The 25273-nt window shown below is 30.1% G+C and overlaps 2 protein-coding genes across 7 annotated transcripts in view; one reads left to right on the top strand and one right to left on the bottom strand.

Moving 5' to 3' along the window:
• cdm (importin-13-like protein cdm) overlaps window positions 1–18417 on the top strand; it is a 55939-nt gene extending 37522 nt beyond the window's left edge. For 2 of the 3 annotated variants that reach the window (XM_076451152.1, XM_076451151.1), the window contains exons 15-24: window positions 2705–2866; window positions 3470–3703; window positions 4709–4846; window positions 5220–5316; window positions 8301–8353; window positions 12285–12351; window positions 13159–13217; window positions 14705–14794; window positions 15625–15806; window positions 16341–18417. In XM_076451152.1, the coding sequence (XP_076307267.1) occupies window positions 2705–2866; window positions 3470–3703; window positions 4709–4846; window positions 5220–5316; window positions 8301–8353; window positions 12285–12351; window positions 13159–13217; window positions 14705–14794; window positions 15625–15806; window positions 16341–16449 (1191 nt within the window). In that variant the 3' untranslated portion in view covers window positions 16450–18417. The remainder of the gene's footprint in view (window positions 1–2704; window positions 2867–3469; window positions 3704–4708; window positions 4847–5219; window positions 5317–8300; window positions 8354–12284; window positions 12352–13158; window positions 13218–14704; window positions 14795–15624; window positions 15807–16340) is intronic. The other variant, XR_013012818.1, reaches the window with a different exon arrangement.
• A 51-nt stretch (window positions 18418–18468) lies between these two features.
• DNAlig4 (DNA ligase 4) overlaps window positions 18469–25273 on the bottom strand; it is a 47384-nt gene continuing 40579 nt past the window's right edge. For all 4 annotated transcript variants that reach the window (XM_076451156.1, XM_076451153.1, XM_076451155.1 and 1 more), the window contains exons 15-20: window positions 24394–24511; window positions 23757–23889; window positions 21519–21657; window positions 20367–20464; window positions 19181–19333; window positions 18469–18835 (exon numbers count right to left, since the gene is read on the bottom strand). In XM_076451156.1, the coding sequence (XP_076307271.1) occupies window positions 18694–18835; window positions 19181–19333; window positions 20367–20464; window positions 21519–21657; window positions 23757–23889; window positions 24394–24511 (783 nt within the window). In that variant the 3' untranslated portion in view covers window positions 18469–18693. The remainder of the gene's footprint in view (window positions 18836–19180; window positions 19334–20366; window positions 20465–21518; window positions 21658–23756; window positions 23890–24393; window positions 24512–25273) is intronic.

Genomic DNA, 25273 nt, shown 5'->3' with positions numbered 1-25273 from the left:
AAAAATGATTATTTAAAGAGTGATTTTTTATAGACAAAAGATTTGTAATGTTCCCTAAAAGCTTAGTAAGTTTTGTTGAGCCACAGTGACAAAATTAAAAGATACATAAGGTTTTGTGTTTACATGATGCTTATAATATAAGTAAAAGTGATTGAACTAATATATGGAGAGTTAAATTTGAAAGGGTTAAATAATCGTCCTGTAGCTCTAAATACATAATGGTGTTGGTCAAGGTGGGATTGTATTGTTTGTTTGAGACTCTTATTTGGTATTTCCATCTGTTATTTCTCTATAACTGTTCAAGGTTGTTATGTGTTAGGTAGCTTGTTTTTATTATTTTGTTTTTTCAACAATATTTTTTAACTACTAGCACAAATTTGTAAATAGATTCATAGCATGAGGTCTTTGAGCCATTTCTTAACTTTTGTACCATTTCATGTCTGCTGTTAGGAGAAAACTGTGGCTATAAACATAATGACAGAAAGAGAAGGAAGACAATTAAAGAAGATGGTAAACATGAATTATCATGAAGTACTAGTGCAAGCAGCACCAATCTTCAGCCATACCTAGCAAAGAACATTGCAACAACTGGACTATAGGAATAGGAGATCATTGTATAAGCCATTGATCTTGGTTACCAACAAAATAATATTTTGATTGGTTTCAGTATTGCAGAGATTGGATTAATGAATACTGGTGAGAAGTGATTTGCAAGTAATGATTTAACTTGCACGCTTAAGAGAAGGGAGATTTTGAGAAAGCCACATGCTTTACTCGATCTTTTTTGTGTGGGCCCAAGTTTCTGGTGGTAGAGTCATAGTTTGGGGCATGTTTTCCTGCCATATCATGGGCCATTCAGCCCCTTCAGAAGGCAGAATGAATGCTATAGCTTATATCAGCATCATCTTTTTATATGTTGTTAATTTCTTCAAGACTATCTGCATTTTCAGTTCCTCATGTTAAAGTGATGCATTGGTGAGATATCATTTAACCAATACCACCCACTGCCAAATCTTTTGCTACTCTATTCAAATAGTGAGATTTGACTGTCACTCTTTGAATTTACTCATAGCCTCAGAAAGCACAAAATGTTTTTCCCCAGTATAGAGCACAAACTATGAAATCTTGAATCTGCAGTTTAGTATGCTGACTACAATCTTTTACATGACCCATTTTTAACAAGTGAATCCAGTAGTGCTTAATGTGTGTCATGATATGATTGCTACTTTCAAGATGATGTTGCTCTCATTCATCATTCTCATAATTTAAGTTTGAGGAACATGATGGTGGCTTTAAGCATCTCCCATGGATCTTCCTATCTCAATCCAGTTGAGAATCTGTGGGAACAACTTCAAAGGTACAAGTGTCATGATAATTCTCATCTTACCTTGCTCCATAAATTACACCAAATATTAATGACTGAATGAGGAAAAATCCATCATGACACCTTTCATCATATGATGGATGTTATTCAAACAAAAGGTAGTCTAACCCATTACAAGATAATAGGCCCTAATAATAAAGTGGCTAACCAGTGTATGTGTGTGTATACATTTATAAAATATCACTTACCCTATAAGATGTTTGAAAAAAAACGAATGTTTCAGTAAACACCATTTTATTTGGTGACTAATGTGTATACTTTTAACCACCACCTTGTTTGTTGAGAATTATGAGTATAGTTAAAGGGCGTATAAATATTTATGTATTTCATTACTGAGCAAGAAGGTTTATAGAAAAATTAACAAGTGATTTGTACCCAGACCATTTCAAATGGTAATACTTTTTTTTACAAGAAAGGCCTGTTTAAGAGGCTAGTCTTATGAACTTGGATGAATTTTGCTGTCTATTGGCCTCATATTACCTTTAAGAACATATACTTAAGATTCTTGTCAACTTTCCTCTACATTGCATGATGTGATTATTGTATAACTAATAGAAAAAATGATATAAAAGTTCAGCAAGTAGCTTCTGAGTAGAAATTATAAAGTTATTATGTAGAGTGATTTTCTTCCCCATTCTGTGAAGTGAATAATAGTGATGTTTTATTTAGTGTACATCATATCTGCTTCTAACAGCATATATAAAATTAAATTTGGACATCCTGCACATAAAATTTGTGTGAAGATAATATCACAAGTTTGTGACATGGTGCAGACTCTAGGCTTTAATTAGCTAATGTATGTTGGTAGCTAAATTGACTACTGATGTAAGTAATTGAGTTATCAAAAAAGAAAATAATTCTCACACACTCACCAATCCAAGCAAGTTTTCTCAGTATGTGGGGTTTGTCTTATCTGTTCTTTAAGGAGACTGAAGGTTGATTACAGATACTAGAAACTGTACATTATCTATGTTAACGCATTTTCAAGTGATTGTTTGTGAATATGTGAAACATCCAAGCAAAAATATTTTGCTATCCTGGTAATAGACAATGAATGTGGGACTCTTCCTGGTCCATGTTTAAGGGCTTTGTATATATGCAAGAAATAACCAGACAGAAACCTGTACCATATTCATCTTTCTATGGAAACAAAAATGAATATATGTTTACATATGTTTGCAGAAGTTCATGGAATTTAATAGCCAGTGTGTAGTTATAGTTTAGAAGGTGTGTTTATGTTAATGGACTTCAAACAAGATATTTTTCTGTAATGTTGTCTTCAACAGAACCATTGTATATACAACATGTTTCTGTTTTCAGGAGGCACTGAGTGCTAATAAACTAAAATCAAGAGAACAGGTAAGGTTGATGAACACTATTGGACAAGTGCTTTCTATGATGCCCATCAACTTCATCCTGTCATACTTGGACCCAGTTTTAACTCCTATGTTACAGCAGCTGGAGCATGCCCTAACTCAGCAGGTGAGTTTATCTGTTCAACAGAGATTTACAGAAAGACGAAACAGAGCCCACAACTAGATGTAAAACTTGGATCTTTAATAATTTCTTTTGACGAAACATTATATTCTACAACTGTTTTGAAAGTTAAAAGATTAAAATCACATATTCATGTAATTGGAAAAAAAAATTTATGTGCTAAAACAGATTCCATTAGTTTGCCTGTTTTCTTGTAGTAAAAAAAAATATAAACTTCAAATGGATTTTACTTGCACAGTTGCTCCTTAATTTTAAGAAGTAAATATTGATATGCAGTGAAGGACACAGCCTGCTTTTATAAATTTTGTGTTTTGAGGGGCAATAAATTTCATTTTCTCACAGTAAGTCTTGGCCTGTGCCAGTTCTCATCTGTAGGAATTGGTTTATAGATCGTTATGGTTTTTAAGTTAGTTGCATATAATTTGAATCTTCACAACTTCTTTGTTTTCACTTTAACTAAAGAGCCTAAAAAACTTCAAGATATTTATATCAAGAAATGCACTTTATAGTTCGAAGTATTGTTTTATATTCTCAGAAAATTAATTTTTTTAAATTAGGAGAAGTAATTTTGAATTTTTTTTTTGGTAGCCAGCAGCAGAAACAAAATTCATTATCATTCACAACTTAAACATGCTATCCATGTTGTTTGCATCCCTGGATACCCGGCTACGAGGATTGGAAGGAGAAAATGGAGCTGAGAAACAAAAACAGGTCTCTTCTGCATTAGGTGAAACTCATCCGGTTCTTCTTGTGACCCAGAAGATAATGCCTGTTTTTAACAGAGTAGCAACAGTTGTGGCTCAAGATGAGCAAGTTGCTGAGGTAATGTATTAAAACAATTCGTTTTAAGGAAGAAATTTTGACATCCCCACCCTGTTAGTTACAAAGGGACTGAATGTAGAGAATGATGTATTTATCTTTGGAAATCTTTGCTGACAATGAAAATGTTAATAAGTTTAAAGTAATTAAGCTGAAGTGTTTACTTAAATGGACGTTTGAAGAAAAGAAAGAAAAATTTTTTTTCATGTTATTTCTTCAATTTTTTAAACCTCACCATGATTTCTTTGTTTAGTATGTGAGGTGTTTTAGTACAAGTAAGGTTCTAAAAAAAATTTTTTTTTAATTATATGCATTGATTGGAAAGTTGATTCATAGTTTTGTTCTAAGTACATAGTTTGTTCTGAATAAAAGTTAATTAACTGTCACTTTGAGCATTTTCAATAGTTCAAAATAATAGACAAGATCTGTTGGCTACTATTCTAAAAATATTGTTAAAAGTATATATTTGTTGTAACTAAAAAGTTTATTCAAGAAACTTAAACCATTTCAAGTATTACATACTCCATGGTACAGTAATGTATTGTATCACATGTCCTTCCTGGCATTAGAAAACAAATCTAATTTTTCAGTAAAACTCTAAACTAATCTTAATTAAGTTAAGAGTGTCAAGATGCAATGCTGTAAAGCCTGTCTCATGTAGCTTGATTATGATATGAAATGCTCAATACGTTTTCAAGGACTGAAAAAATTGTGAAGTCTGATCTTTCTATTATTTTAATCCCAATATTTCTTTATGTTGCCTAACATTTACTTTCTCAAGTCTTTTTTTTTTTTTTGCAACATGTGGAAATTACAACCTTCCATATTATGATTAAGAAGTTGGATAAATAAGAAAAATATATCAAATTTATGATATTTCTATGGCCAAACATGTAACAGGTAATGATAAAAATATTTAAATCACCAAGTAACATAGGATATGTGAAAATAGTTTCAGCAAAAACATTTAATTTTACTACTAAATATGGTATTTTACTCCAACTCTAGGCTCTCTGTGATGCTCTAAAAAGGGCAGTTTTAACCCTTCTTGAAGAAAGTAGTCCCATTGTAAAGGACATCCTTCAATTAATTCTACGACTTTACCAAACTCGTCCTTATACAGCAGCATTAGATGTAACAAAACAGGCAAGTAAGACATTAGAAACCATCTTTACTAAGATATTTATATGGTAGGAAAGCTTGCAGTTGTGAGAGAATACACCATCATGTTGTTTTCAACTGTCTCTCCATTTTTCTTTTTTATATACATTGTGTCCAGTAATATTTTTATAATTCTTAAGTGCAGAATGTTATTGTAAGACTACAAAGATGAGTCTTCATGTTTTTACAGCTTTGAGAAAGTAAAAATGATGATAATATGGAGTAATATGTGGAATAAAAGATACTTTCTAAGAAAATGAATTATTTTACAATCAACTAAAAATATATAATCACATCAATTGGTTTTTAAGAACTTTATCTGAAAAATGTTTTTAGACATGTACTTTTCTCTTTACAGATTCTTTTGCTATTTAGTCAAGATCAAAATTTGAAACAGCCACTATCATTATTCCTAGTACAGATATGTAATCATACTTTAGCTTTGTGTCAGGCAGGTAAGTTGTATTCACTGGGTTCAAAATAAAATGCTCATAAAGATCACAGACAATAGAGTATTTTTTGTGCTTGGATGTGTGTATCAAATCACACTAAAAATAATAAGAGCTGAAAAGTGATGAAATATTCAAGCTTGTGTGAAACTATATTTGGTCACGATTGGCTAGCTTTAAGAAAATCTAGCAAAAGCACCACATGGCAAACTGGGTGGGCAAACCCATGTCACACAAGGTAAATAAAAATGGTAATAGCAGGTGAAGAAGGAGGTAGATATAATGTGTTAACCATGCTATATATGTATATTTGAACCAGAGCTTGCAGACAAAAATGTTTCTAGTGTTGGCCAAAGTGGACCAGAACTGGTGGTTGTCTCATCATTCTTGGTACAGAATTGTTTTAAAAGATATGCTACAATGTCATAAAAGACCTCTTTACACTGCTAATCTCATAAAAATGGGCTGAAATTTATAGCCATCATATGGTCATGTGAGGGATAATATTGTAAATCTTTGAGTTAATGTTAGTCAATATTTTTGTCAAGTGATGGACCTACATCTAGATATAGATCTAATATCAGGTGATGGACTTTCATTGCTGTATTCTGCACACATTCCAATTTGTATGCGTGTACCTTGGTATACATAAGGACTGGGAAAGCAACCATAGCTGGGGTTATATTTTAATACTTGATATTGTAAATCTAGCATTTTTCATGTTATGTATTGGCATCGTCAATAAAATTTTATAAAAAAGTGTTATAAACATGAAAAATAAATAAATAAGGCTCAGTTGTTCGTCCATGCTCTTTTTTTGGTTAGATAACAACTAAAAGTGAAATTTCATAAACATTTTTTTCTTTTAGTAAATACACTAATGTTTATAAAATGTGAGTGGTTGTTGACAATGCTATATTGCACTTAAAACATTAGCTAAAACTTGAGTATTTCCTATATGCCTTTCATTTTTGAACAGCTGATCAGACACATATGTCATTGCTGTTATCAGTTTGTGAATAAAAGTGTGATACACTGCCACTGGCATGACCCTGACTGCTGCTTACTGTGCTCAGTGAGTCTCCCATGATACATACTGGGCACTGCATCTTTCTTAAGCACCAGTTTTTTTTTGCAAATTCCATATGAAATAAGTCTATTTTCGAATTGTGATTCCAAAAAGTGTTCACTGGATATGTGGAACCTTTCAGTCAAACTCCATTTATTATGAGTTCTCGATATGGACTTTATTCAGGCCATATGCCATTTAATGTTTATTTTAGGTAGAAACTTTTTCAAGAGATATCTCCTTTTTCTTGAAAATACAGTAAAACCTGTCTAAGGCAGAATCGCACAGGACTGAGTAAAATTTCCGGCTTAGACAATGAACATGCATTTCCTTAATTGTATATTATTTTTGAACGGAACATTATACTTGGTTGACTCAAGGGAAGTGAGACCTTTTTTGAATAAAGTTATTATACTGTTCATGCTATATTTATTAGAATAAGAAAAAAAGACATTCAAAATATACATAAGTACACAAAATCTTAATCAAATTTATTTGAAGAAAGTGTCCAATTTCAGGTGTTTCATTTTTTTAATGGGCTTTCATGTGCAGTTCTATGGTCTTTCGTGAAGTTAATTTTTCCCCTTCATTTTTGCATACAATTTAATAGCGTTAATATAACTTAATACTTGTGATGAAGTAGGAATTTCTATTTCCTCACTCTTTTCCATTTTGTTCATCTTCTGAATCTCTCACACTGTCACCATCTTGCAGTTCTATTATAGATTTTAAGTCAGTTTCTGTTAAAACATTCTTGTCAACATTCACAAAACTTTCCGTGTTCACAGAATCATCTGCATCAATCTTCTCAATGAGAGTTTGGATTTCACTAGAATCATCATAACAAACAATTAAAAAAAATATGAGGGCATTAAGTAAATATTCCCTAAATTTTAAAATTAAGGAAGATAAGAATTTTTTCATGAGAATTATGTAAGGAGTAGAATTTTCCCATTAAAAGACAAATATATTTCTACAAATCATGAATCTAATTTAACTGCAAAAATAATGACGACAGAAAAAAGAACAGAATATATTTAACCAATACATACTGTAACAAAATATCTGAGAATTTATTAATATTTAAACAAATTATTAATTAAATAAAAAATTAATATTTAATCAAAAACATTTTTTCTGCCTTACTCGGGTTATAATTTTACTTGTTGATAGATGAGGAAAGTGAAAGATAGTTTTCTGTCCATGTTACACAGGTGCTGCCATGTAGAAGGCCTTTTATAAGAGAAATCTTAAGATAATGCTGCAAAATTTTTATGTTGCTGGCTTGTACAGGTTTCTGCCTTATGTAGTTTCCAGCTTAGACAGGTTTTACTGTATTTCCACATCCATAAGCAACACACTGAAAAACAGTAGTTGTTTACTCACAAATAATTATATTTATGATGTCTGTCAAGTGAAATTTGTCCAGAAGAAAAATATGAATTGTTTTCACATAAACCAGCCAACAGTTTTCCACATATGAAATAGTGCACAGCAGAGAAGCCGACTTACCTAGAGTGATGCCACTTACCCCTGATCCAGTTTTTCAACCAAGTGATTGCTAAGAGTAGTTATTGCACAAACTTTAGAAGCTTGCAGGGTTGGAGCATAGGAAAAAAATTAACAAAAAATGAGTTAACTGTAATTTTTAACTTAAGTTTCTATAGCATTTATATTTAAATAAAAAAAGTTATGTTTTTAACTGACCAATGACTTTAAGTTATCATAATAAGTTTTAGAAAAACAAGCTTTTTCGTAACTTGTAGCATGCCTTCATTGTCTAAATGATGTTGCTTTCGAATAATTCTGTAAGATGATGGTCCTGTTTCAAGTAATTGGCATCTTAGAAGCTTTAATATAATTTCTTTGAGTACACTTTTCTATGATATATTGAAGTTAATATTTTTTTTCTGTGTTATAGATTTGAGAGAACACACTAGTTTATTGGAAATATTTTATCAGACTCTAAGTCAGGTAGGTGTAGGGCTAATTGATGAGTATGAATTCAAGTACATATTTAAAATATAATACATAGTTTATAAAATATTTTATTGAGTTAAATAAACAAAAAATAATGCATCAGACTCTAGCTTAAGTATGGAAGCTTTCATGTAGAAGTTAAATATGTTATATTAACCCTCTCACCACAGACATGTGAAAGTTCATGTCACAATGTTTCAGAGTTTTTCAAAATTTAATCAGATAATGTTATTAATGTATGTCAATAAAACTGGTATCAAAATGTAGTTTAGAATTTTAATGTGACACATGCTTTAAGTTCTGAATTGAAGAAATTTTTTTTTAAAAACTTAAATATCCATTTTTTGTGTGTATGTCATATCTTGTATTTATGGTAAGTTCATATTGTATTATGCACACTGTACAATGTCTAGTGGTTAATGAATTAGAAACTCCAGTTTTAAGCACTAATAAGCTTGAGTATAATATATGAGCCTCCCACCTTTTTGATGTGCTGAAATGTTAATATATTTAGTAAATGAATTAGGAGCCTCCCACCTTTTTGATGTGCTGAAATGTTAATATATTTAGTAAATGAATTAGGAGCCTCCCACCTTTTTGATGTGCTGAAATGTTAATATATTTAGTAAATGAATTAGAGTAGCTCCATCCACTCTTCCATTCTTTTGAAACCTACTCATCTTTTGAGCACATGTTTATAACCAAAAGAAATAACACATTTCAAACAACATAAATCTGAGAATCATTGAAGGAGAAAGCCATACTGTTAATGGAAATACAAAGTCTGTTGAGTAAGATGTTGCTCTGAACAGAAATGAAATTTATGGTTTAGTTAGAAAGTTGGGAAAATTAGTGATTTTATGTGTACCAGAACAGTAACTTGATAATTTTTAGTTATCTAAAATACATTTTCAAAATCTACAAAAAATGAATTTGTCTTCTCTCTACTTGGGAGAATAAAGTAGGCTTAGCAAGTATGATGAATGAGTACAAATAACGTTTGTAACATCATAAGTGTTAGAAATCATTGTTTTAATATATTTTTTAGTTGTTTTATGTTTTAAGAAAAATAACTAAACATTAAGCATTTATGAATAAACAGTAATAATATGCACACATGCACACTTACATATTCTTAATCACTGGCATACACACACGGTACACCAATACCACTAAATTCCAACCATCCCAAGAAAATAACTAACATCCAAATACCTACCATGTTTATTGGTTTGGTATGGACCTTGTACATAGCCATACTGTAAACATTTTCTCATTTTATTGCTTTAGACAATTCTCTTCACAATTATTGTATTATAAATAGGCCAATAAACAGTTAGGATTACAATAAACTGTTTGGAAATTGTTAGCTTATTGTGTGCACATGTTTGTTTGCTATTGACATTGTTGTACTATGGTGTAACATAATCTATTAGAAATGGTTCATTGCTTTACATTTGGCAGGTTTCTACTTCAGCTGCTAACAGTAAAATGAGCATAGGATATACAATACTGTACAGAAGTGTTAGGACAAGAGAATATTTTGTCATTTTATGGGGATAATTCTTCCACGTCATTACACATTCTAAATTTCAACATTATGGTAATACTTTCCTGATTGCTGTTGGCAATTGAATGAACCAGGGCGAGAATACTTATCATTCTTTACAATTCCCATATACTTGTATCAAAGGCATGTTATAAGGATTTTGCTTGAATGAACATACAAAAAATTTAGTGTCTGAAGTAACTGTCATGGTATCCCATGTAGGGTCTTAACTATACAGAAAGAAGCTAGCATGTGGTACTGGTATATGCTGGAAGAAATCAATTTAATAGTACTTCACAAATAAATCATGATGAAAACAGTGTTTAATAGTACATATTAAGTTCTGTTGTCATTCCACAGCCCAAAAAGCGTAGAGAATTGTCAGTAGAGTGGAAGGTTTGTAAAAAAGCTTTACATGATGGTGGTTGGACTCCAACAAACTGCTGCAGATTTGTAATACTATCCAAACACTGTCAATTACAACCTAGATCATGAGACTGTAACAGATAAATTTGAAAATAGGAAAGGAAGGGGAAGAATACCTAAACTCAGTGATACTAACATTAAGTATCTTCATTTATGTAGCCTTCAGGACAGAAGGAAGACTGCTGCTGATCTCAAGCATGAGATAAATGACCATGTACCAAATGAGAGAAAATTTTCCAGATGTAAAGTATCTACTGAATGAGGATGGAATATTTAGTCATGTAGCAGTTAAAAAACCTTAACTTGATCTCAAAATATTGTTGAGAGACTGAAGTTTGCCAGAAAGTACAAAAACTGGAAAAGGTTGTTATGGATGGATGAGTACAAGTTTGAAATATTTGTTTTCAAAGCTTAGGTTGTACAACCAACAGAAGAAGGGTACAAGATATTTTAAATGTGTAGCACTGGGGAGGTCGTGTGATGATTTATAGGTGTTTATTCTGCTGATGTGACAAAATATATTTGTAAAATAGATTAAATAATGGATCAGCACAAGTACCATCAGATACTGATCCATTATGGTATACCCATTGGTTTGCATATTATTGGTAAAGAGTTCTACTGTCAAGAGGATAATGACCCCAAACACCAATCCAAACTATCCAGAAATTAGTTAGCTAAGAAAGAAGCAGCTGGAGTTGTTCAAAAGATGCAACGTCTCCGACAGATCCCTGATCTCAACCCAATTAAGCAGATCTGGGATATGATGGATAAAAAATTTAACAAATCACAAGTTACTTCCAAAGAAACTTTATGGGAGTGTATTAGAGACATATGAAGTAAAATCTCAAAGGACACTTTAATTAAGTTTGCTGCAACAATTCCTGAAAGACTACAGTTATAAAAGCAAAAATGACACACACAAAGTATTAACTATTTGCTAAACTCAAGTACTTCAACTGAGTTTCTATTGTATTAAATATGAAGATTAATACCTTCATTGTTCTTTGAAAGTAGCCTGAAATCTAATTTTTGATTTTGCCCTAACATTTTGGACAGTACTGTAGTTGTAAAAAAAAAAAAGTAGTAACTCTCAGGAGAAGTATTTTACAACTTTGTGGTCAGTACTAAAAATTATAGAACAGTACTACTAATCACTGTTTTTTTTAAATAGAGGTCATGAATTTGGTCAAATTAACCAAATGTGTATAGAGTTAGGGTAGATAAAATAACATAAAACATGAAGTTTTTGGTATTTATGAGGTTGTGGAGATTAGACAAATGAAAACCATTTTGCACTTATTGCAATCAATACTCTGACTCCACATATTCACAGACAGATGCTTTAATAAAAGTTGTCTACATAAGACATAATATTTACCAAAAACTTGAAAAATTTTGTGAAAATGCACGTTTTATGTGACAATAATCTGATGCTCACTTTGAGGTCATATGGTCAGCATAATCTACTAGATCAATAGCGAAAGGATTAAAACAGTTTTGGATCCTTACTTTGTCATTAGTCCATGTTGTTACTTCATGTTATGTATGATCTGTCTGATGACTGTGCACTTTACCAATAACTCTGCATCATAGTTTCCATTGCAAAGCATACCACTCCCCTCTGCAGGCTTTCAATAATCTAGCTAATGTAAAAGTGTTGTGGATCCTCAACATTATTTTATTTAATCAAAATTAACTCTTGTTTGGCACTAATCTCATAAAATACTGAAAGCATATAGTTCTTTGATAAAATACTCCACTTTCAAAATATGTATAACATTTTAATACTTTACTTTTTTAGGAATATTTAGCATTAGCCTCTTGCTGATATAAACTGTTTATAGTTCATGTTTTTTATTAAATGTTTTCTTTTTTCAGTTATGTACTTTATACCATTGTTCACTTTGATTGTATATTGTATGTATGTTAATTTGGTGTTATTAACAGCTCATCAAGAAGGCTCTGTCTTTCTTTGAAGTGGATGGGCTTGATCTTTCTGCACTCTTTCAATGTAGTAAGGATAGAAAATGTTTCTATACCAGTAACTTACCACTTTTTCTAATATTGGAAATAACATTCTTAAATAGAAAAAAACTAATATTAAAACCTTGCCACAAAAAATTGTAATGCAAATATTGATTAATTTTATTTTTTGCATTTAAATCTTAGTGTAATATTGAATATTTTACAGAAACTGCCTTGTTACAGATGTAATTATTTGTATATTATTCTGTAACACAATGCAACACTTGTTCACTCCAAAACCAAGAATACCCACATTATCATTTACACTAATACTTGTTTTATTTCAGTTGAAGATTAAAAATATGGATAAATTTGTTTTTTTATTCAAATGTCATGTTTTGAAATGTCAAAGATGAACTGGTTGTTATACTGTCACACATTAAGCATATAAAGCAAATCAGGTTTTGAGTTTTGAGTAAACAATTATTTATTCAAGAGCTTACCTTGTAAATATTTGGTTATATTACACTATTGTTTAATTTTTTGTAATCATAACCATTTATATAAGTCAGCAAGAATATAATGATTAATTATGGATATGTGAGATAGTTGATTAAAAATATGGTCAGATTTAAAGTGGCCTATAAAATATATTTGGTAAACTATAAGTAGGGGTGTTGCATTTTAATATGACCTTGTCTCATCAAATGTGTATTATGTACTATTACATGAGCTGAATGTTGTAATTAAATGTGAAATAAAGTAACGTATTGCAGAATTGATGTTTAGTTGAACATGAAACAAAACATATGGCACCATTGAGGTTTGAACTTTTTTCCTGTGGTTTTGTTAACAGGTGTAGCAGCTATAGGTTTACCTGAGAAGCCAACTGTAAAGTCATCATCCTCTTTCTTGGTAAGTGATGTTTATTATTACAAGCTGTAACATGCACTGGCATCATATTTTGAACATTAGCTACAAATAACGTCAACTTCAAATGTCATTTTCCAGTGCTACATCTGTGATTATTGATAAGTGCATCTTATTAACAAGAAAACTGTAGTTGAGTCTAACAATCAGTTCAAATTCTTATCAAAAACAGTTTTAGGTTACCTTGAGTTTTGAGGAGCATCCTAAACACCTTGACAAAATTAGAAGTTATTCAGATTTGATCATTTGCTGCTTTAGTGTTGCTTCAGTTTTGGTTACTTTTTTCCATATTGTTGTGTTACAGAGTTACCCATAGAGAGTCAAGAATAGTTTGAATTAACTCGCAACTATTTTAGGAACCAAACAAGAACAGAGTGAACTTATTTTGATGTATGTACTTTTATATTGAGAAGATTGCTGATATGCTATCAGGCCATTGATATTTGTATCATGATCTGAGCCAAGGTTATTAAAGATAAACTATGTGATATAATTACTGTTATTTGCACAACATGGTTGTTGGGACATGGCAGTTTTCTACCTTGGACACATTATAAACTATACAATAACAGCTGGAGTGATCATCAGAGTAGTAGGAACCAATTTCATAAGCCTTAAAGACTAAACAGTTGATTATACAAGATCAACAGTATTGGGTTCATATATTTTACTAACTTATGAGTAAGTTTCATTCTTTTCCAGAAGGTGATGCTTTTGATTTGGAGAGCAAGTGGTGAACATAATTTAGATATACAGAGAAATAGAGATGAACAGCATGCTCAGTTGTGTGTTACTGGATGTAGTTAAATTATGATATTTAGAGATATAAGAACTTAAGTTTTTTACATCAGGTTATACAATCTCTAATGGGTAATGTATGTACCATACTGTAAAAGGACTCCTTTGAATAAGAAAACTGTTAAGATCTTAGACTGGTCAACAAGAATTCTCAACTTCAATCTTACATGCCAGAAACTACCTTGGACATTGTTTATGTGAAAACTTTAATCTACCTTGTGATACCAGAGAGTTTGGATTGCTGTGACCTAGGAATGGGGTTGGAATTTTTTTCATCTACTGAGTGATCAGAATGATAGCTTGTACTGTGTGTGTTTTTCCAGACAAAAGATAGATTTGAAATATTGTTTTTTGTCATACTCATGATTTTTAGTTGCCACAAACAGATTAGGGAAAATGTGGGAAAGAAAAAGTCTGCACTTGTTATCATAATCATGTCATAGTTTATGAAATTACTTTTGCTCATTTAGTTTCTTTTACAGTTAAACTGAGCTGTAAACTTCAAATTTATAGTTGCATCTAATGTTTCACTTTATTTTTACAATTAAATCTCTACCTTAAGAACTGTGTTCTAAGTAATTTCAATGAATATTATTATGTCAGGCTATAAAAAAAGGAAATTCAGTTTCCTTGGTTATGATACTATTTTAAAACATGGTCTGTTTACTTTACAGGCAGAATTTATTAACTGTAGCCGAGAAGTACCAGCTTTGTTGAATGTTGTCAACAATAACGGAGATTCCCTTGTAGTGCAAGTGTTACGTGTAAGTGTTTTACAAATTGTTTAAGATAATAAGTGTTAAGAGTGAAGGGTACCCAGCTGATGAAACCATTCATTCCAATCTTTATAAGGGTGAAAGTACAGTTTATTTAATTAGCTATATTCATTACGAGGTGAGTGTTGATTAATTAGTAGGTCGTTGTGATTGCAATTTAATATTAAATAATTCCTTCTAGCACAAGTATTGTGTGTAAGTTTGTTACATACTATTATTCTTAGTGATACAGTGCAGATAGCTCTTGTGTAGCTGTGCACAAAATTCAAAACAAACCAATCTTAGTGGTACAGGTATTGAAAACTGTTGTCCCTTAGGTTATATGTAAATGCATCATGCAGTACAGATGTTATTTTTAAAATAGTATATTGAACTAGTACAATAAAAGGTTGGGTCAGATGTTCCTATTTAAATGCAAGGATAGTTTTAAATCTCCACCTGCAACAATACAGACTTCTGAAATTGTATTCAGTTCGTCTGCTTTTTAATTATATTTTAATGCAACTTTATAGAAGTAATACTTTGCAAAAAAATTTTCTTGCATAAGTTGTACATTTTCTCTCCAAATCTTGTGTATATATGTGTTACATGAACATTTTCTGATTTAATTTCTCTCAGTGTAACATTATAAAGGGTTTTATGTACTGAATATAAATATATTTGTATTCTTAAGGTTATACCCAGCTGCCTTATAAAAACCAAAATGCAAAACATTTGGAAAATATTTTAAATTATTTAATTTTAAAGTTTATATTTTACAAAGAAGGGTTCATTATATAACTTGCATCAAATCATTTTGTTTTATTAACTGGTGATAGGTAATAGGAGGTGAGTCACCCAGACATGTGGTGGAATACATGAGTGATATCCTAATGGCACTAAACAAGAAATATTTTGATAATCTTTGCCGTTGGCTGTCCACCTACCTTCATCAGCAAGGTTTTCCATCTCATCGAGTCAGTGCGGAGCAGAAGGAGAACTTTGTACGATTAATTCTAAAGTTAGTTCATTTTTTAAAACATTTACACAATTGATAACAAAACTCCATCTACACTTAAGTCAACAAATTACCAACTTTTTTTTTACTACATTGAGATACTCTGACTTAAAAGTTATTGAAACCTTCAAGACATTTTCAAAATCAAATATTTTCAGCATTTTAACTAGCCCCATAATTTATACATATTTCATGTTCCTTGACAAGTGGTATAAGAATTAAAGCTACTGATTTTTAATTTCAACTGTACTTTGTTTTGGATTGAGATTTACTATATGTTTCATTGCTGGTATGACCATTGTTTTGAAACAAACAGTTTTAGAAAGGAGAGCACAATATTAAATTTGCATGGAGAAAAATTCAGTGAGAGTAATTTCATAAAACATTTTGCTGATACTCACGTCAAGGTTTAAAATCATTATGATTAGAGTCAGTAAGTTTTAGAAATTACGTGCATGTATATAAATTTACACTATTTTGATACTTGTTCAGCATTTGTAAAATATAAGCTCATTTAAGAAACTTAAATCTTTTCAGAGAAAGAAGCAACAAAAGGAAGCTCAAGGAGACAGTGAACGAGTTCACTTTACTCTGTAGAGGTTTGATTGGAACTGAATATGCTGCCCAAGTCCCTGTGTTTTCTTGATTTGATTAACACTTAGTTTCACATTGTTGGTTAAGCCTTTTAAAGAACTATTTAAATTGTTTTCATCAAAACAGGGATATGTACATTTTCTCTCTGCATTTAATTTTTGTATAAAATAGAACTTAGTGGTGTTTTCTCATACTTTTGAATAGGTTTAAAGATGGTACTATATCACACTGTACTTTTTGTATATATAAATTTAAATGGTTGTATAATGTATTCTTATTGAACAAGAAATCAAAGAATTTAGTCGGGATGGTGTTAGTCAGCACTATTGTAATGTAAAGCTAAAGGAATACAATGTCAGGACTGTGTCATATATAGTGAGAAAAGCTACAATTTCATATCTTTATATAAATCAGTTGCAGATGTATAATGCTACTCCAGATGTTTATTGTCAAGAAAAATGAAACTGTCATTAATCAATTTGTCTTAACTTGCTCGTGAAGTTTTCTTCAATAAAATGTAGGAGGACATCAACAGAATTATGGTTTCCAGAGCATGACTTAGGAAAATGCTTAGAATGTATGACATACATGAACACTGTATTTGTTTATACAGTCTTAAGTTTTGGTTCATCAAATGTTTAAGAGAACAGGACATGTTTAATTTTCTTAAGATTATTCAGAGGTATCAGGTTACTGATGGCTGTAAGTAATGATATGCTTAAATGTGCCCTAAGAACTCTGCATATAAGTTAATATGTTTTTCCATATTTATGAATCTTTAACACCATGCAATTAGAAGATTGTGGTATGAAAAGGTAATACAAAGAAAACCTTATTAAAAATGATTGGACATAAGCTTTGGTTCCTTATGAAATAAACTCAACTGTAGAAAATTTTTCTATGGTACAAGACATTTCAAACTATTAGTTCTTTTCTGGCACAATAGTGCATAATGACCTTGGGGTATTAAAAAGTATTTGTTCAGAGCATAGTGAATGCTATTTAAATATGATAATGCTTGGGGTAGCTGATTTTGGAATAGATTTGATGTTTATTTAAAAGAAGCAAACATTAGCTGTGGCAGTTGCTTTTTAAACAGTAAGTATTGTGTCCAAACTGCCATAAAAATATATGATTCTTAATGTGCCTTTGGTGAAATTTAGTTCCCTCTACAATAAGTATTAATAACATATGCCTTTTTAGGATGTGGGATTCTTTCTAAGCATGCGTTTCTTTAAGGTAGAGAACCTTGGAGAAATCTTAATATGCCCATGAATTATTTGAGGTTCATTGATAACTTCCAAAAGACAACTTTAAAGGTTTAATAGAAGTGTATCCCATGAAGTTTGTCCACTTTAATAACATCTACTCTCAACCCTCCCAGTGTTTTTGGTACTTTATGGAAATCTGGGTCTGGACGTGTATTGTGTGAAGTTCATTCACTTCATTGCCAACTTCTGCCAAATCTTTGTGTTTTTGGATCACTTTGTATGTGTGGATACATAAGAATAGAAAAGATCTGAAATAAAACTTGTACAAATGAACACAGTGTGGCACTTTTCTAATGTGTTTTTGATAGCACTTCGTATTATGTGAAAAACTGATATTAAAAGAGATACTTTTATAGATATGTGATACGGGCATATTAGGTCTTTATTAGGACTATATACATAGTGAGCCCTTATTTCAGGATTATGTTATTCCAAACTGTAATTTATTTGATGAAGAAAAACATCAATATTTTAACTCTCAGGGGTTTGGAACTAATTTGTCAATCAAATCAGCACTAAGGACAGAACTTTGCTTTTGAATTAAGTTACATTGTGCATCAGAGTTTAGGATAATAGTTCACAAAACACCCAAGACTGTTTTCAATGAAAGGTGAAGTATTTAGAACTCTCATTGGAAATTAATTTATTGTTTGTATTTTCAACTTAAAGAGCAGCTTGGGATAAACTTAAACTATGTGTAACTTGTTTCTATAATTACGAAATAAACAAACATCTGTTTAAAACTGAAATATGCGGTGAAAAATGTGTATAAATATTTATTTATTTACAAACAAGGGAACAAGGCAGTAAAATTATTTATTCATAAAGATTTTCTTTTTGCTACTGTGAATTGCATTTAAATTAACTTGCTAAAATGCTATCTGATATTCGTAAATAATATATAATGTCTTAATCTATCGTTAATGTGAATTTAGGTATAAAACAGTTATATTAAACGATGGCATTTAAGAATCAGTTTTCTTGTCTTCAAAATTATGAGCTGCTGGATCACCATATGCAAAATGTCACAGAAAGAAATGTTTTTCTGAAAGAATTCTGTTGTTCTGGATACAACCATTTACCCACTCCTCTGTCACCAAATGAAATCTTCCACCTGCTGTTCGTTCTCTGTTGACTTCCTTAAATCTGGCTACTCTTCCAGTGTCACTTTTAATAAAAAGTTATTTACATAACCTGAGATTATAAAGTATTCCAATGTATTTTTTTTATACTAAACACTATCTAGACAAAAATGCAATGGATAAAATATCTTAAAATATTTTACATGCAACAGCATTTATAAAGTATACATAAAAGCAAAAGACTGGATTAAAGGTTTACTTTGAGGGTAGTGTTATGTTCACAATTAATTCTGAAAGAGAAGCAGATATTTTTAAATATGTTGGTTTTATGTTTTAAATAAATTTTAAAGGTGTTTACTACTTGCACCATAATACAGAGTTCTGAATATTAAAATTATTGTTGCATAACTAAACTCTTGAGTGATCCTACCTATTGTGAACTACAACATGCGTCGTTTCCCAGTCAACAGAACAACAAATAGTTCCGCCATGAAGTCGGAGCTTGAGTGTCACAAGTTCTAAAGGATGCTCTGGTATAACAGTACCCATATCTCCAATCTCAGCTTTATTATCAATGTAGATCCTGTAAAATGACATCAATACTGTGATTTGCTGATTCTATTTTATTGTTATATCAAAATTCAGTGGTTGTGTAATGAACTGAAACTTAACATTAGGGTTATCAAATGTTCTTTAGTCAAGAGAAGAAGTATGTGCAGGGTTTAACTATAATAATTATTTATAATGTAATTTTGAGAATTAGTGGTATTTATAAACAGAATTATTCGGTTACAAAAAAAACTTAAAGCTGTATGCAATTAGATATGTAGAAGTATGTTATTGTAATACTAAATAGTAATAAAAAGGGCATTAATCACTTAAGATTGTCCTTGTTAAAGTTTGAGCTTTCTCTGAAATCCATTAATATTAAAATTTTCTCAAAAGCACAACATGTATATCAAAGTTACTTGCTGTCCAGCAAAATAAGTTCTAAGTATCAATAATTACTTCATAATTAAAATTACAAAGTGGTTTATATATATATATATAATGATCATATGATTAACTTCAGCTGACTTTGACTAAACATCATTCATTACTGATTTTGTCTCGGCAATGATAACCTCTATATATTTTATAGACTTTCAACCATAAATTTTCATTTACAATTTTCTTCGATTTTCTGTTTATGCATTGATACTTGCAAGTTTTATTTTGTGAAGTCATGCTGTTAAAAGGTACTTTGCTTATAAAGCAAAGTAGTTCTTAATTGGACCTAACAAGTTAACATGAGGTAAATACTTGATTTGGTAATGTTAGGACAAATTGTAATTTTTTCCATATTCCCCTTACGCTATTTTTTTTTCAGTTTTATGAGCTTCTAACTTTGAATTTAAAATGTGGAAATCAAGAGGCATGTGAAGGGGAACACTTTACGTGATTTTATCATCACAAATTTTATGCCTACTAGTTTATAATGTGTCAGAACTTTATATTTAAACCATAACTTTTAACTACAGATACACTAATTAAATTTGTGTAGTATTTTTAATGACCATAACACTACAGTTGTGGTTGTGAACCTTCACACATTGTTATATCAAACAAGTTTTCACCTAAAAGTTCGAAACAATCCATAAGTAGATACTGCAGGAAAGATATCAAACTCGAAGTCAGCAATGATCTTGGGATCAGGAATGTGACTCTTCCAAACCTGAAGTCCACAAAATACTGTTCTTAGTAGAATGTCCTTATAAATTAGTGCATTAGAAAATCATTGTAACAAATAAAACTGTTTTGGATATATATTCATTAAAATTCTGGAAAAATATTCAGAAGATGTGTTTCTAACCTGTAAACTAAATTATGCAGTACATTAATGTACAAAAATTAGAAAAATTACAAATGGAAGGTATAAATTCACACTTTTTTATACTTTATGCTGGGTGTGTAATTATATGCTTCACTTTTTTTACTAGTAATGGTTTTATTACAATGATTTATCTTGAAAACATTTATAAAATAATGTTTATTACTTACTATCACTGTCACACAATAACTATCCTTAATAATAACCAGGATATATAATGCATACAATACTGTTAAAAGATTTACCTGTCCACTTACTATTTCACATTTTGCTTCATTACACATTTGTCAAAGCAGCCCCTTGTAAATAAGCTCATTACATTTATAGAATGTAACAATGAAATTTAAGAACAAACAAGAATACCAGGTACATGCACAATTCAAGAATGTTTATACAGGTATTGTTTAAGACTTAGTTTACAGTGACCTTAGGCACAACTGATAAATAATATAACACAAGCAGATATATGAACTGAAGCTCTTTTTTTTCATTTCGGTTTTAAACAGATTTACTCTGTCGCTATTAAATATTAATACAAAGCAATGCTTATTCTTGAAAAAATGTTATTTATCTTTAAGATATATCATAGAAGAAAATTCTTTCTGTGAAATTAATTAAAGCACTTAAAAAAATGATACCTTGAAATCTGTGTAATATTGATGACGGGATTCAACTATCTAATGGTTTAACAAATTCTTTAATTACAGGAAGACAAATAATGATTTATAAGCATAACTGAAGAATACAGACCACTGTTCTGTCAAAACATGTAGTATGATCACCCATCCATGAAACTCTTCCTTATATTTATAAATCATCTTGTGCCCACTAATTATTATATTAACATAATGTACATCTTTATTCAAGTAACATCTTTAGTTTTTCTTGATTAACAAACCTCCTCTGGAATAGTATTAAAGACTTTTCTCAACTTTTCAACAGTAGTTTCTTCTGTATAACTGTCTCCATAAGAATCATATATTTCAGCAAGTTGTTCCTGTGTGGCTTCTCGCATACTCCACAAATCAAAGGGTGTCCTTGTAACAAGAAATATAAACTTGTATCAGTGTCAAGATACATGAATCATTATACAACATAAACTACTAAAAAAACAATAGGAAACAAACATGAAAGACAGATAGTGTGCTACGCTATGAAACACTTACTGAATGCAGACAATTTCCACAAAGTGCTATGACAATGAATCACTTGGTAAACTGAAACTAGAGAATTTCCAATGAGTGCTGTACTGATAAATCATTGAGTAACCTTGATGCACTAAAACTAACTTCAGAAACACTTCCACAGAGTGCTGTGCTGATGAATCACTGATAACCTCTGTACACTATTTCCATGACAGAATTGAAGAAAAAGAGTTTGGTAGAACTGACACACACACTTGACAGAAATAGAATAGTAGTTTATTTCTCCAATGAAAAAGATTTTTTTGAACCTTGGTATGTATATACATTCAAAATTATAACTTCATAGTTATGTTGCAATAGGGTGTCTTACCCTAATTTGTTCTTACGGCTTAATGGTTTTTATTGAAGATACACAATAATATTTTCCTTCTGCATTATCTTATAATGCTGTTGCAAATATGAAAACCACAAAATGTTAAATAAACTGTCTCACGTATACATACATAATCATGAAAACTTACCAATATATCACAATTTTCTGAAATTCCCAAGTTTTGATTTATTTAAAATATCATAGTAATGTTAAAAAGTTACAAGTTTGAATTTTTATTTAACAAAAAAATTAAAGATCAGTAACAAAAAATTATTGAAATTATAACTTCATAGTTATGTTGCAATAGGGTGTCTTACCCTAATTTGTTCTTACGGCTTAATGGTTTTTATTGAAGATACACAATAATATTTTCCTTCTGCATTATCTTATAATGCTGTTGCAAATATAAAAACCACAAAATGTTAAATAAACTGTCTCACGTGATACATACATAATCATGAAAACTTACCAATATATCACAATTTTCTGAAATTCCCAAGTTTTGATTTATTTAAAATATCATAGTAATGTTAAAAAGTTACAAGTTTGAATTTTTATTTAACAAAAAAATTAAAGATCAGTAACAAAAAATTATTGAAATTATAACTTCATAGTTATGTTGCAATAGGGTGTCTTACCCTAATTTGTTCTTACGGCTTAATGGTTTTTATTGAAGATACACAATAATATTTTCCTTCTGCATTATCTTATAATGCTGTTGCAAATATAAAACCACAAAATGTTAAATAAACTGTCTCAATGATACATACATAATCATGAAAACTTACCAATATATCACAATTTTCTGAAATTCCCAAGTTTTGATTTATTTAAAATATCATAGTAATGTTAAAAGTTACAAGTTTGAATTTTTATTTAACAAAAAATTAAAGATCAGTAACAAAAAATTATTGAAATTATAACTTCATAGTTATGTTGCAATAGGGTGTCTTACCCTAATTTGTTCTTACGGCTTAATGGTTTTTATTGAAGATACACAATAATATTTTCCTTCTGCATTATCTTATAATGCTGTTGCAAATATAAAACCACAAAATGTTAAATAAACTGTCTCACATTATACATACATAATCATGAAAACTTACCAATATATCACAATTTTCTGAAATTCCCAAGTTTTGATTTATTTAAAATATCATAGTAATGTTAAAAAGTTACAAGTTTGAATTTTTATTTAACAAAAAAATTAAAGATCAGTAACAAAAAATTATTGAAATTATAACTTCATAGTTATGTTGCAATAGGGTGTCTTACCCTAATTTGTTCTTACGGCTTAATGGTTTTTATTGAAGATACACAATAATATTTTCCTTCTGCATTATCCTATAATGCTGTTGCAAATATAAAAACCACAAAATGTTAAATAAACTGTCTCACGTATACATACATAATCATGAAAACTTACCAATATATCACAATTTTCTGAAATTCCCAAGTTTTGATTTATTTAAAATATCATAGTAATGTTAAAAAGTTACAAGTTTGAATTTTTATTTAACAAAAAAATTAAAAGATCAGTAACAAAAAATTATTGCACAGTTGAAATTGACTTGTTTCTTAAGGTTAAACATCTGATTCAGACAAAAGGTAACTTTACCAGGGAATAAAGTGTTTTTCTTCAACACAACGTAATAGCCACCCTGCTCTTACAACATCATAACGCTTTGTGCTAATGATGTTCTGTACACGAAGATTTACTTTGCTTGTGATAACACAAAAGGTATCAACATCTACAATCAAACAGGAAAGAGAAATATTTGTACCATAAACTGAAATTTAACCTTTAGAAAAACTAATCAGTAGTGCTTCTTATAACAATCAAGTATGGAAATTAAAAAATATAGTATGATGTCCATCAATATGGTAAAAGTATAGAAAGCGTTATGATACTACATTGCTATATACTATTTATAATGCTCAAAATATATGTATAAAAACACTTTTCAGACACCAATTTGCTCAAGCTTTTGTATGGCAACATATAAGTAAAATATATATGTAAAAAACATTTTGTCCTTTCAAGTTAAAATCAGCCAATGAGTTTATTGTGTGTGTGTGTGTGTGTGTGTGTGTACACACATATATAACATACAAAAACGTTTATTTATTGTATATATTAACTTACGTCATTAATATTTCTGCTTCTAATAACATTTAAACCTCAATAATTCCCACATTCCATTTCTTGTCTAATAAATGCAACTACAGGGGATTAAAAAGTAATTAAACCAAACCTGGGTTTTGTACCACTGATCCTCCATATTCCACAATCAACTTCTCCAAACTTTGTTTTGAATGTTCTGGAAGGCCAATCACCACACACATTTGTTTGCCAGAAAATATAGCTGATACCTGTAGAAGTTTGAAAACAAAGTTAGAATCATTTCTACATGGAGTAATTAACATATTTCAGGTGTCAGGGTCACACAACGTACATCTCAGATTTCAAAATTTAAGTAAATATAATAATTTTACTTCTGTGTAAACAACTTTTAACTGAGAAACATCATAAAGTTTTCTCAATATGTAATACTTGTTTAATATAAAAAGAAACTGAAAAAAGGACCAAATTTCATTTCTGCACAGTTCTGATGAGTTTCACCTTTATAATGTTTTTCTGCCAATCTTAAGGTATAAGTATGTATTTATTAAGCATCTATTAACCCTTGAAAATATTATTTATATCTCATTTTTCATGTGATTTTTCCTTTTCTGTCACTGGTTTTATTAGTAGTCCTTTGTTGCCAGACCTTTATGTGGTCTGAACAATTACTCATGAAACTCAGCTTCAGCAAATGGCAAAATACAAAAAGATAATATAAATTATAATATATATAATTTATTTCTTGTAAATAGTAAGTTGTAGGTTATCAAGACGTTGACTATCTAATCTCATATACAGATAAACAAAAAAGATCTAATTGAAATTTTACATGTACCAACAAACTACAGACATGGTAGAAAAATCTATAGTTTCTTTAAATATATATTTTTCATTCCTGAAAATATTTTAATACTAAACTTTCTGTATGAAAGATAAACAAATTATCTTATACAACAAAGCATCAGGTATGCTTATTTATGTTTACTAAGTAAAGACAAAATACTCCTTTA

The sequence above is a fragment of the Tachypleus tridentatus genome, chromosome 8 (genome assembly GCF_004210375.1).
Source record: "Tachypleus tridentatus isolate NWPU-2018 chromosome 8, ASM421037v1, whole genome shotgun sequence".
In the NCBI taxonomy this organism is placed as follows: domain Eukaryota; kingdom Metazoa; phylum Arthropoda; class Merostomata; order Xiphosura; family Limulidae; genus Tachypleus; species Tachypleus tridentatus.
Note: the sequence above shows the minus strand (reverse complement) of the source record. Positions and strands in the feature narration are given on the sequence as shown.